The 13,968-nt window shown below is 46.0% G+C and overlaps 1 protein-coding gene across 3 annotated transcripts in view; it reads right to left on the bottom strand.

Annotated features, from left to right (window-relative positions):
- Window positions 1-13,257, bottom strand: part of ATP6V0A2 (ATPase H+ transporting V0 subunit a2) — a 37,925-nt gene extending 24,668 nt beyond the window's left edge. For 2 of the 3 annotated variants that reach the window (XM_045887814.3, XM_064578244.1), the window contains exons 1-6: window positions 12,943-13,257; window positions 7,914-7,992; window positions 5,959-6,056; window positions 4,399-4,536; window positions 3,605-3,693; window positions 1,848-1,974 (exon numbers count right to left, since the gene is read on the bottom strand). In XM_045887814.3, the coding sequence (XP_045743770.1) occupies window positions 1,848-1,974; window positions 3,605-3,693; window positions 4,399-4,536; window positions 5,959-6,056; window positions 7,914-7,992; window positions 12,943-13,059 (648 nt within the window). In that variant the 5' untranslated portion in view covers window positions 13,060-13,257. The remainder of the gene's footprint in view (window positions 1-1,847; window positions 1,975-3,604; window positions 3,694-4,398; window positions 4,537-5,958; window positions 6,057-7,913; window positions 7,993-12,942) is intronic. The other variant, XM_045887813.3, reaches the window with a different exon arrangement.
- Between the last annotated feature and the right edge of the window lie 711 nt (window positions 13,258-13,968).

Raw genomic sequence — 13,968 nt, forward strand, 5'->3', positions numbered from 1 at the left:
CAAATTTAGGAAAAAAAAAAAAAAAAAAACACAAGCCCTTTCCTCAAAAGTAAGAAGCCTAAGTTCCTTTTCTACCTTTAATAGATCAGTTCATCCTCATTTAGAGCAATATAGTTATTTTTATGGTAAAGTCTAAAAAAAAAAAACAGATTTAAAAAGGTGATTATGGCTTTCTCTCTCCTGCCCCTCAGCTTCCCTTCCTGAATAATTCAGTCCTAAAGCCTTAAGAATACATGCAGGGATGAACCCAGAAGGAGGGGAAGACCAACGGTGGCCCTGGGCAAAGTCAGAGCTCAAGCAAGATGAGGAGAGCATCCCTGCAGGGGAGCAGCCTGGGTGGCGTGAAGAGGACATCCACAGCAGGGGCCCACCCCAAATGGGGAACTTGGGACTCCACGCAGGAAGAAGAGGGGGCGGCAGAGATGGGAGACAGGTTACATGCAAGTGGATGAAAAATAGTAAAAACGTTAACAACAAGAGCCGAGTTTCTCATCATCAAAGAAAAAAGTTACAAAAACAGAAATGGAGAAACCGACACTGACTTCTATGGCACTAGCTTGGAATTGGACATGAACCCACAGTTTTCAATATATATGCATAGGTACAGAAATAAGGTTGTGTGTGTGTGTGTGTGTGTGTGTCCCAGAGCTGTCCAGTGACAGAGCCAGGGAACAGCGACACCTCCATGAACAATGGGCACCCCCAGAGTCCATTCCTTGGCTTCTAAATACCATTCTCCACTAAACAGAACCAGGCACCTAGAGAAGTGGCTGATGCCAGAGCTGGGTGAGGGAAATTACATGAATCTGGACATCTTGTTGTGCAAGCAAGGAAGTGCACGAAAAATGATGGCAGCATGTGAAAGGACAGAAAAGCCAACTTGTATGGACTCCAATGGGCCAAACCTAGAGAATCTGAATATCAAAATAATTATAGTAACAGAGTGTAACTCACTGACTCAAATAGGAAATAGTGAACTGAAAATCTGATGGGAGGTACCTGGGGGGGGCTCAGTAGGCTGCGCAGCTGACTCTTGATTTTGGCTCAGGTCACGATCTCAGAGTCTTGGGACTGAGTCCTGCACTAAGAGCAGAGTCTGCTTGAAGATTCTCTCCCTCCCCCTCGGCCCCTCCCCACCTCTACCCCCGCCGCTCACACTTTTGAAAGGAAGGAAGAAGGAAGTCTGATGAGGAATGACATAGTTACAGTTTCAAAGCGTTTCCCCCAAAACACATATTAATTACAAAGGAAAAAGATGACTTCACACTGGAGAAGCCTAAGCATCACCACCTCGACCAAATGATCAAAGCAAACGTTACCAGCAACAGGACGAACTGAATCATGCGCTCGACAGGATGCAGTGAGGAGAACATAGCATCACTTCTGCCAAAGATCCATGACCTGAATCTAATCATGAGAAAAGATCAGACAAACCCAAATGCAGAGACATTTTACCAAAACAACTGATCTGTAAGAATTTTCAAATGTCAAGGTCAGGAAAGTCAAGGAAAGACTGAGAAATTGTCCCAGAATGAAGGAGACCAAAGAGATGTGACAATTAGATCCAAACTGTGATTCTAAACTAGACCTTCACTATAAAAGGTGGTAGCGGATGACCGGTGAAACCTGGATGGGGTATGAGGGCCGGAGGGTAGCACCGTGTCTACCTTCATTTCCGGGCTGCAATCCAAGAGAGAGCCCTTGACTTTAAGAGCCACACCCACATGTGCTCGAGGATGGTAAGGCCTCAGGTGAACAACTCACTCTCAAGTGGCTCCCCGCGCACTGAGCCTCCAACTCCGCTGTCAGTCTGTCATTGTTAAAAGGTGATCGTGACATTGACTCACTGTTTCAGGGTCCTCGAGGGGCTCATCCAGCTCTGCATAGGTCACAATGGTGTACCCTTTGCAGACCCTCCACAGCATTTTCTCAAATGCTTCAACTTTTCCTTGGTTAATTAAGCCAGATACAAATCTATGAGACAATAAACACAAGCTGCAGTCAATTGAAAGCAATGAATTATCTGATTGCATTAAAAGGAGAAATGAATCATTTCTGGCAAAATGGTGAAGGTATCCTGAAAGCCCTCCAACAGCAAAATATCTAAAATGCTGGATAAAAAATTTGGGGAGGCGTCTGGGTGGCTCTGTTGGTTGAGCATCCGACTCTTGATTTTGGCTCAGGTAGTGATCTCGGAGTTGTGGGATTGAGCCCCGTGTCAGGCTCCACACTCAGTGGGGAGTCTGCTTGAAGGTTCTCTCTCCTTCTGCCCCTCCCCCTCCTCACACACCCACATGCTCTCCCACTCTCTCTGAGATAAATAAATCTTTTTTAAAATTTTATTTTTGAAACATCCTTTCAAATGTATAGGTGAGCCTATAATTAAGAGAAATTCTTGGAATCGAAAAATAAACCAGGATCTCATAGCTATCTTGATATATTCCACTGACCCAGTATCTTAAAGCCTTGAGCATCAAGGTCAACATGGGAGGCAGGAGACAGGCACCAGGTCTGCCTGGGCTGAAAAGATGAAACTGAATCATCTCTCCTAATCCCCCCCTTAGGTTGGGACTCCCACCCCCTCACCCCAAAGAGCTACACCCTTAGTGAATGGATGGACTAGAAAAAATCTTACAAAGGAGCCCCCAAATAAACTTATTTATTTCAGTTTTGGTTCTACAAAGAAGAGGAAAAGTCTTCCTTGATTATTTATTTTTTAAAGATTTTTTATTTATTTGAGAGAGAAAGGGAGAGAGGGAGAAGGAGAGAGCAATAGCGGGGTGAGGAGCAGAGGGAGAGGGAGAAGCAGACTCCCCGCTGAACATGGAGCCCGACTCGAGCCTCAATCTCAGGACCCTGAGATCATGACCTGAGTCAAAGGCAGACACTTAACCAACTGAGCCACCCAGGTACCCCTGCCTTGAGAATTTATAATCACAGGCTAGAATTCACTCAGGTTTGTGGCTTAAATTCACATTACTTGCATAGTAAAAAAAGAAGAACAAAAAATCCAAGCTGAGAAATTAATGTAAAATGATTCCAGGTTGGTACAATGCTCCCCCGGTATCTGACAAATGTAAAAACAAATTCTCTCTGAAGGAATACATCCTCAAACTACATTATCATTGGATTCCTACAGACAAGGAACAGAGGAACAGATGTTCATAATAAAAAGAAATCACAAATCACATGAGGAAACAAGTTACCATTGGTTCAAGGAAACAGAAAGGATTAATAGCAGAAAGAGATCCTTAAAATACAATTAATGAATTAACCAACTCAATTTAGCCCCTATGTTTCCACCAAACAAAACAGGACTTGACACTTCACTGAGCAATTATTTTAGGCTTATTGGAATAACACTGAATGGCATAAATGTTCCTTCTTTCCAGCTCATTATACCAAAAGAAGAAATTCCCATGGTATTTAGCTAACAAGTCAATACAGCTGAATAACTCCACTCAGCAAATACAGGAGTACAGTGTTTTCTCAAACAGATATTCACTTTCTTTCATTCCATCACAGGCTTTCAAATGGGAGCATTCATCCCTCCACTGACGACAGGGACAGTGTGACGCTCAGCCCCCCAGTGGTTGCCACCTACCCCAGTTTTGCTCCCAGCCTCTGCATACAGCTGTAGTCCAACAAGGAATCATTCTCTAAGGGAGGGAATTCTTCATAAGTGGGTTCAAACTACAAAGAAATACGAAACCAAGTGTGTCTCATTACAAGTGACACTTTATTTCCCAAGTCACATTTCCGAGCAAGTTTACGGAGCATCCTAACTGGGTGCCAGACCCGGGTGCTGATGCCCCAAGATCACTCAGATGTGGAACACAGCTCTGGTAAATAAAAAAGATCGCTTCCCCGTCCCTTATTTATAAGTTACTTGCAGTCAGGTTACTGGAGGTAGGGTGTTATAATTTATGTCCCTGCCTCACTCCGAGACAGAGCGCTCAGTCAGACACCAGCACCAAGTGTACCAGCTCCATGGGATGGACTTCTCCCCTCCATACCCGGTGGAGGGCGAGCTATTACAGAGACTCTACTCATAAACTAGAGATCTCTTGTGAATTCCTTTACTCTTAGCAATTTGGTGAAAAAAACAAACTAAATTTTGGAGTTCAAACCCCACTTTCCCATTTCTTTCCTCATGATCATAAAAAGGTATTTTTCAACTACAAACTAAAGCATTTTACAAATAGAAAGTACTGTTATTGCTAAAACCAACCAACACAGGGAAAGGCTTAATGCTTTGTTTAATGTCATGTAATCTGACTGAAAAATAAAGCTAAAATCAAAATGTACCTCTTTGATAACTGATAATCAAACTGGAAACCTTACAGGAGCTAGATTTTTAACAAAAGAAATGTGTTTCCTTGCGTGTGCGGTCAGTACCTCCACGTTTCGTTTAACGAAGGTTTTTGTCACTCTGAGCATGTGAGTGTACTCGATCAGTTCCAGCAAGTTTTTCCTCAGCTTCTCCTTGTTCTTGGTGACTTCTCTCAGCTCAACCTCCAGCTTTTGCAGCTGCTCCTAAAGCCAAAGGGCAGTTACTTAAGAGGACAGGTCCATTCTAAGTATGGTTCTCAAAAATTTTTTATAGTACATTAAAGCCCAGGGAGGGCTTCACAAGCCAGAATCTGACAATCTGAAGGGATACGGAAGCATGCAGAGATTTTCAAGGTCCATCATGTATTGTTTCCTATTGATTCAGGGAACTCCTACGCAGCTCACACTGTGCAGGACGGAGGCATCCCAGATGATGAATCGAGGCATCCTAGGCTGCCCTAGCCTCATCTCCACTCCCACCACTGCTCTGGGCTTCCCTTCATCTGCTTCTCCACTGTCACACATCAGAGAGTCTTCCTCTTTCAAGGCTACATATCCTTTTATTTGCAACACAGAAAATAATTTAGGTAATCTTTGCTAGGCATATACACCCCGAGCCTCCAGCTTAAGAGTCTGCTTACAGGAGCACTTACACAATTAATTGGGCTGAAGAATCCTTGAGGACGAGTCTTCTTTAATAAGCAGTTACATAGCAAGCGTCTTTAACAATACTTAAAGTATTCAAACAGCAGCAACAGAGATGTGTAAAACACATCACTCACTCCGTGAAAACTTGTATGCAAACAAGTCCCTTGACATTCTACTTGTGCTCCACCTGATAAAAACTATAAACACTCAGTAACCACTGAAGTCGTCCTTACATCACAACCAACCCAAACAGGCCAAACCAGATGACTGTGTTCTACTCATCTGATGGCACAACTCTCTCTCAAGTCCACTCACACAATAAATGTTAAGTGACTTCCTCCCAGATAAACACACAGAGCGACCAGCTGCAGAGTGGTGCTGGCTATACAATGCTGATTGTTTCAGTGTTCGGGAGCTCTGGTCCATTTCCCGGTACAATGAGCTATCCGAGGATCGGACCCAAACCTCAGTGGATAACTCACAGGGGTGCTAACGAACAAGACAAGCCACGGTTCTCGCAGGGGGAACGCTGTATCCCCAACACCCAAGACGCTGAACTTGGGGACAAGGAATTGTGTTTGCTGCCCACCTGGAATACCCTATCACCTTCCCACTAGCTTCTAAGGATCAGAGGGGAGGCCAGTGAGTTTGGGAGAATGCTAAAGGGCATTGGCCTGCAGCCTCCCTTACTTGCACCAGGAGAGGCATGCCAAGGCATGGATAAGCCCAGAAAGAACACTCAGAAACATTACACCAGATTTCTCAACCTGATTTTCTTAGCCCCGGTTCACCAACCACCTGGAAAGAGAGCATGCATCTTACATCACAGATAATCTATTACTGAAGGCTAACCATAGCATTGTTCTTCAATTTTCACTGCACAGTTTTGAGAAGAAAATCTGACAAGCCCTAGACAACAGAACGTAAGTAAATAAGCAGCATCTGAGCCCAGTGACAGCTTCGTCAGAAACAAGTTACCTGCATTTCTAGGACTTGTTTAAGAGGTGGTGCAGGAGGACTGGTCTCTCCCTCAGGAAGGGGAATGTCAGCTCTATTAATTTCCTGCACCAAATATGCTGTGGGAATAAAAGGTAAACAAATTAGATGCAAAAACTCACTCTAAGACATTTCTGTCAGAACATTTTCCATCCCAACCATTCCTGGGTCACCTAAAAAATTAATGTCTGAATGCACCAAAGTCTTGCTTGTTCCAATTGACTTAGAAAAAGCCTTTTGCAACCTCGTTTCCAAAGATCTGCAAAGTAAACCGCACCTAGAGAGATCAGCATGCAATGACCAAATAAACAACAACCTGATAAACACTTTCTGAAATTCCCCAAGTTTTCTCTATTTCTGAAACTCTAGTTCAAGAACTTTGGAGTCATAGCTGTTTCTGCACCCATAGATGAAGCAGGTTAAGGACACACTTGCAAGTGCAGGAATAATCCAATGATAGACCATCTCCACCAGAGAGGGCAGCGTGACTTCCCTGCAGATGCCCTTAAGAGGAAAGAAGTATCCATCAAGAAAAGCACAACCTCTATCAGCCAACGGAGCCCCGAGAGATACAGGGCAGAGAGCCAGGCTCTCCTGAGCATTCCCAGCCAGTCAGGCTGCTCTGACTTGCAACAACCTGATCTCGCGTCCCAAACCAGATTCATAAAACTGGTAATGAGCCAGGCAAAATTAACGGAATTTCTTTAGTTTATATTTTCAATGCCATGAAGCATCCTTGTCCTTAGGATGAAACTCACAACGAATAGTAAAGCATTACTAGATATAACATTTTGGAGAAGTGTTACTAGTTATTTTATTAAGAAAGAAAAAGAAAAGTGAGGAAGTCTTAGCAACAGGATAGCAAAGGAAGCAGGGGGTTAAAGAGGTTTCTGGAAATGGGACACAAATCGTTTCACCAATTAAACCTCATTTACTTGGGAGATCGTTTTTTTTTTTTTTTTTTTAAGTCTGTATACTTTTTGAAACAGTTTAAGCTACAGGAAATCCTGTATGTGTCTAAAGTGTTGTCACTGCCTTTAAAAACCTCATTCCTAATACACGACCTGTCCAATGATTCACTATGTTACAAAGACAGGAATATGATGTCACTCTATCGCACACGATCCACACAAGTAACTAGGACCTCAAACAATATGCAAAGGAATAGATGATTAAAAGGATTTTCTTGTCTTAAAAATCTCCAATTAAAAAATGTAAAATCCACAATAAATATTAGCTATTAGAAATCATTCCAAATGTCATATTCTGGCCCCTCCTGGGCTCTCTCATCCCCATGTTTTTCGGTTCATCCTACAGAGTTTTCTACTTCAGTCAGTTGTCTGAGATCAACCCCCCTTTCCCCTATTTTGCTCAGAACTTACAGGTTTGAACTGATAATTCTGACTATCTCAGGCTAAAGATGTTAAAGATTTTACAGATAAAGCAAGGAGCCTTTAGCTACTGAGTTTTGATGGTAAACAAGCAAGAGAACACTGATTTAACACCTTCGTGAACAAAGCCAATCCATCTGCCATTTCCCACCTTCCTTGTTCTTTGAGATAATTTTAAGTAATACGTTAACATGTATATAATGTTTTTAAGTTATGATAAATGGCAAGGGATTGGCTAAATAAATTATAGCATATTAATTTCATAAAATACTAGGCAGCCATTAAAAAGGATGCTGGGTCCATCTGTTTATTGACATGAAAAGATGTTGCAGGAAGTACCAGAGTGAGAACCAGAGCTGACAACAAAATAAACTGATCGTTATGTAGAATCCTTACTTTTACAGATGAATAGTAAAAAATAAGGAATGGTGAGTTCTTTTTTTCCTTTTCTAATTTTTCTAAAGTGAACAAGGTTTACTTATATAAAAATCTGTTACTAACCTGAACTTATCCCCCCCAAAAATAACAAAACAAAATAAAACTTACCTAATATTCGTTCTAGTTCTTCACACCTCTTCACCTCACCAACAAATTTTCTTTGGAAGGAACTTACATTCTGGTTGAGCTGAGAAAAGGATGAAAAATTTGCTTTGAAATTTCTAAAATTTAAATATAAATGTGATTTTAAAAATAAAATATTGGCAAGGGTTTAGGGAAAAGCACATCCTCACACACTACTGGATGGGAGTAAAAAACCGACAGAACTTTTCTGGAAAGCGACTTGGCAACTGTTATCAAAAAGGCCTGAAAAATATCCTTTGGCCCAGAAATATCCCGTGAAGAAAATAAACCTAAGGAAAAAAGTGGATACGGACAAAAACCTACCCAGAAGAACATCAACCTCAGGGATAGAGGAAAAAGTGATTAACAGTAGAAAACTGTTAATCTAGAACACATAGTCTCCATCCAAACCACGGAACACTACCCAGCAATAAAGTACAAATCCCTGACACACTAAACACCATAGATGACTCTCAGAAACACAATGCAAGTGTGTCCTTCAAGAAGACACAAAAGGCCACATACTGTGTGATTCCATGTCCATGGAATGCCCAGAAGAGGTGTATCTAGAGGCAGAAAGTAGAGTAGTGATTGCCTGGGGCTGGAGGCAGGTATGGGGATGAAGTGTACGCACAAGGGATCTTACTAGGGGGATATGATGTTCTAACACTGGACTGTGGTGATGGATGCATAACGCAGTAAATTTTCTCAAAATCAATGAACTGTACACTTGAAATGGGTGCATTTTACGATTCAGATCAATAAAGTTGTATAAAAATTATGGTTCAGCCATATAACTGATTATTATGCCCTTAGTAATATTATGTTTTAAATGACTAAGGTATTGGATTATATTAAGAAGTTATCATTAGGGTGCCTGGGTGGCTCAGTCAGTTAAGCAGCTGCCTTCGGCTCAGGTCATGATCCAGGGGTCCTGGGATCAAGTCTCACATCGGGCTCTCTGCTCAGCGGGGAGCCTGCTTCTCCCCTCCCTCTCCTGCAGCTCCCCCTGCTTGTGCTCTCTTTCTCACTATCTCTATCTCTCTCTGTCACATAAATAAGTAAAATCTTTAAAAAAAAAAAGAAGTTATCATTAAAAATGTTAGGTATGATAATGATATTATCATATCATTGATATGATAAAAATCATAATATCATTATGATTTTTAAGAATCCTTACTTTTTAGAGATACTTGTTGAAATATTTATGAAAGAAATTATACATCTGGGATTTGCTTCAAATCATCATCTCAGAGAGAGGGGAGAGACAGATTTTGTCTGGAGGTGGAAGGCTGGAACGAGGGGCCATGAATTTATATTATGGGTACACGGGAGTCACTGTTCCCATATACTCCTCTCTCTACTTAACTTCTAATACAAAGCTTAAAGCAATAAAAAACATCGTAAAAGAACATTTAATAAAATGAGGAAATTAGTTATGATTTGTGTCTGGAAAAAATTAAAGATACTTTCAGTGTGGTTCCAATTATATGAGAATACACATATATGTACATTTTAAAACATTATTAGGAAAATAATGTTAGACCAATATTAACCAAGAAGTTAGACCGTTTATTTCTAGGTAATGGACTCGTGGAAGTTTTTATCTTATTCTTATGTTTTCCAATTTCCCCAGAATGGACATATATTATTTTATAACAAAAAAAAATTAATCACTCATGTTGAAAGGCATTTAAGGCAAGAATGTTATCTTTCCTCCAGCCCATCACTCTTACTGAGCCCTCTCAGAAACCACAATTAGACGAGAACTTGGCATGAAACTGCCCAGCCGGAGAAGCGTCACCCCCAAGGGCTCAGTTCTTGTTCAGTTTTTCAAATATTTTTAAAAGGATTAACCAGAAAGAAAACAAAAATTCAGATTTCACTTCTGTTTGTCACATTCGCATTCATTTCTGGGATCAAACTAATCTCAAGTAACCCCTTTCAAGCTCACGATGACTCAGGCCCAATCCACAGAACCAAGAACAAAAAGGAAGCGATGCATCACAAGTGGTCTATGAACCACCCAAGTGCCCCGTTTCGGGGTCTGTCCTTCAACATTCAACACTGCTGAGCGCTCCATGGACATCAGGGTTCTCCACACGGCAGGGGCTTCACGAAGAGGCCCGTTTCTGCGGCCGCGATACAAACATACTTGGGTTTGAGCGATGCCCCCATCATCCCCTCACAGATATGAGCTGCTTTTTTCTGTTGTGTGGTTTCTTTTACAAAGTTTTGTTTCTGCTTTCTTTTTCGGGAGGCTATGTCACCCATTTCTAGGCTGATAATAGGGTATCACAGTAGTGCCCCCGTCCCCAGTTTCAGGCACCTGCGGTCCACCGAGGTCAGGAAGCAGACAACCCCCCTTCTGGCATGTCACCAGGTCAAACAGCACCTACATCATGCACCTCACTTCATCCCACATCATCGAGAGAAGAAGGGTGAGCACAGGACAATACGATACATTGAGAGACAAGTAACTCACATATACCCTCCCAAACACATTTACATAATTTTTATTAGAGTATATCGTTATAGCTGTTCTGTTGTTCCTCTCTTACTGTGCCCAACTTGTACATTACACTCTACCACAGGTATGCACGTACAGGAAAACCCATAATACCTACAGGGTTCAGTACTCTCCGGGGTTTCGGGCACCCGCTGGGGGTCTTGGAACGCATACCCGCAGATACTGGGGGACCACACTGCATTCTATTGTAGACTCATCTTAAGACTAACCTTGAACCTAGAAAAGCCAGCAGAGGCTACGTGGTGCTGGTTTTACGGACACCCACACCAGCCATCTTCCCACTCCAGCCGCTGAGGGGCTAACGGTGAAATTGTTCTTAGACTGTAGACCATCGCAACAGTGAGATGAACTGGCCCTTCTCTCTACTTGGCTGTCACTACAGAAACCCTGGGCCTGCCTGCTTTCCCTCAGGAGGCATACTAAAAGGGAAAAATCATCCAGCCTAGGCGAGCCAGAAAAGACTAATGTTAGTAAGCCCAGCCAGTGAATGCAAACTCAGTGAGGAACTCCATTAAAGAGCAGACAAGTGTCAGATGCTACGGGGCTTTCTGCACTAGCACCCATGACACTGGAGTGTCAACCCAACCTCCCCACCCCCCCCACACACACACACGCAGAGCTGAGATCTTTATCTGCACTTTTTCTTTCACTGGTTTTCAGTCTTGAAGGATCCCAAGTATAGTCTACTACCTCAGGTAATGGCACTCAGTGAAACGCGAATCTTTGTGGTGATTAAGGCCTTTGTTCAAACCTCCACGGTTTAAGCGTGTTAAGTCCCTCGGCTTGAGTACTACCAGGATGGAACAAATCTACCAGTTACAAATAAGGGAGCCTATTTCTCTCCTGTTTCCTGAATCTTTCGGGTGCTCCCCACAGCTGATCACAGCACCTACTGGGTAAGTGGGAACAGGAGCTGAAGCCCAAGTGACTCCAGGAAACAGGAAGAGAGCCCAGCCTTCCCTGCAGCCTCGGCTGTCACTCAGGAGTTTCTCCCTAACCTTGCAATCCCTTTGGAATCGACCCAAGGGTCACTGATATCAGATCTTGAGTAGGGGTGTTCCCTTTTGAAATTAAGGGCCCCTCAGAGAGATGAAGGGAAACAACCAGGAGATCAAAGTTGGGGCCCAGGAGGAAATAAAATGTTCCCCTGAAGTGACTTTCAGTTCCATCACTCAGTATTAGATCCTGCTTACTACACCCCTTCCACACTTTGTTCTTTCCCTTCACAGCACTTCACAATTCCAGTTCACAGAGCCTGTTTATCTGTCTCCTCCCAGGCTGTAGGCAGCAAGAACATAAGGACCTTGTCCACCTTGCTTACCACTGAGACGCCAGCATGAAAAACACTATCCGGAACAGAGCAAGCACTCAATAAAGGCATGCTCCTTCATCCAGCAAATGCCTACTAATGCCCACAAATGCCAGGGACTGTGCTAAGTCTTGGGGAATCAGGAGTGAACAAGTCAGGAGAGGCCCCTAGCCCTGGAGGTTGACAGTCCATGGTGTAAACAAATGATAAAAAAGTAAACAGATACAGGGGCGCCTGGGTGGCTCAGTCGGTTAAGCGGCTGCCTTCGGCTCAGGTCATGATCCTGGAGTCCCGGGATCGAGTCCCGCATCGGGCTCCCTGCTCGGCAGGGAGTCTGCTTCTCCCTCTGACCCTCCCTCATCTCGTGCTCTCTCTCTCTGTCTCATTCTCTCTCTCAAATAAATAAATAAAATCTTTAAAAAAAAAAGTAAACAGATACATCAACAAGCGTTTATCATTACTTGCTGGGAAGACAGTTCCCATTCCTTAGTAGGCAGTGGTATGCACATCACACATCAGTGAACAAAACCAAGGAAAACCCCTTCCCCTCAAGGCGCTTACACCGAGTTCATTCCCAATTCAGGTTCTGGGCTCCTTCTGTTCCCTCCATCCGGGACCCTGTCCCCCCAGATCTTCCAGGGCCAGCTCTTCCCCATTCAGGCCTCATCTTGGCTCAAACGTCACCTCCTCAGAGGGGCCTTCCTTGGCCATCCCGACTCGAGTCACCAGCCCATCATCCCCGTTTCATTACCCTCACAGCAAACATCATGTTTACGTATTTACTTGCTTGGTATTTGTCCCCGCCACCCCCATTAGTTCCAAAAGGTCTCCAAAAGGCCTCATCAGATTCGTTCTGCCCCCGGTTAGCCCAGTGCCCGGCACGGAGTCGGCGCTCCGAAGCATCTGATGGCACTCCCCTAAGTTGATGAAGGCTACACAGAGCGCCCCTAACCAACCCGGCCACAGCCGCCGCCGACCAGACGCCCGGCGACCCGCGGCTCGGGCCCCGCTCTGCGGAAGCTCTGGCCAGTAAGCCGGGCCCCAGCTTCCCTGCCTGCGAAATGGGGACAGCGGCGCGCCCCTGCCAAGGAGCCCGCGGAAGCGAGGCCCGAGCGAAAGGCGCGATGCCGCGCTGGGCGGGCAGGTGCGGCCCGCGTCTCCTGGACGACACTCACGTCTCGGAACTGGACCAGGCCCTTCTCGCCCAGGGCGCTGAGGCACTCGTAGGCAGTGCCGGACTGCAGGAACAGCTGCGCCAGGCACATGGTCTCGCTCCGGAACAGGGACCCCATGGCGGGCCAGCCCGCGCCCCGGCGAGGCCGGACGGGCGGCGGCGGCTCCGGGCCGCTCGGGTCCGCGCGGTCAGCCGGGGCGGCCGGGGCCTCGGGCTCCTCCTGCGGCCTGGCCGCCGCCGCGCACCATGGGGCTCCGGGCTGCAGCGGCCGCCCGGTCCTGCCACCGCGGCCCCGCTCCGGCCGCCGCCGCCACCGCGCGCGCGAGGCCCCGCCCCCCGCTACAGCCGGTTCCGGTTCCGCCCCCCGGGTGTGCCCGCCCCCCCTCGCCGGCCGACCAATGGGCGCCCGGAGTTGCGGCCGGCGGCGGCGGCGGCGGCGGCGGGGCCGACCCGCACAAACCCGGCGGCCGGTAGCGGAGGCTCCCGCGCAAGACTGACGCTCGCCCAGCGCCGTCTCTCCCCAGCTCCGGGCAACCTCGAACAACCTCGTCTCGCGGATCTGCCTGTCAGGACATTTCACCCCGACGGAATCGCACCGCAGCGTGTGTTTGCGGCTGGCTCCCGCCGCGGGCCTTCTCTCGGGTCCCGTCCCCCGTGCGGGCCGGACAGCGGGGGCGGGCGCCGGCACTGTCGCCCCGGGGCCACGTTTGCCTCCGCAGATCCTCCACGCGACAGCTCCAGTCACCCGACACGGGACGCAAGTCTCTCGTAGCCCACTTCAGATCTTCTGGTTTCTCCCCCCGCTTTCCCGGTAAAATCCAAACTTCTTACCATGGCCAGCAGGACCCCACAGGCCCTGACGCCCCCTGCCCCCAAGCCCGCATCTCCATCGCCTGCCCTGGACTCCCTTTGCTCCAGCCGCACCTGCCGTCTTTATCCTCCCAGGTCGGGGTGCTGGAACTTGGCGATTCCTCCCTCTGCCCAGAACACCCCTCTCCTAGGCCTTCTCAAAGCTGGCTGCTTGGGG

Source organism: Mirounga angustirostris, unplaced genomic scaffold (genome assembly GCF_029215605.1).
Source record: "Mirounga angustirostris isolate CCGP_5_RB_7025 unplaced genomic scaffold, mMirAng1.0.hap1 SCAF_14, whole genome shotgun sequence".
Lineage (NCBI taxonomy): Eukaryota > Metazoa > Chordata > Mammalia > Carnivora > Phocidae > Mirounga > Mirounga angustirostris.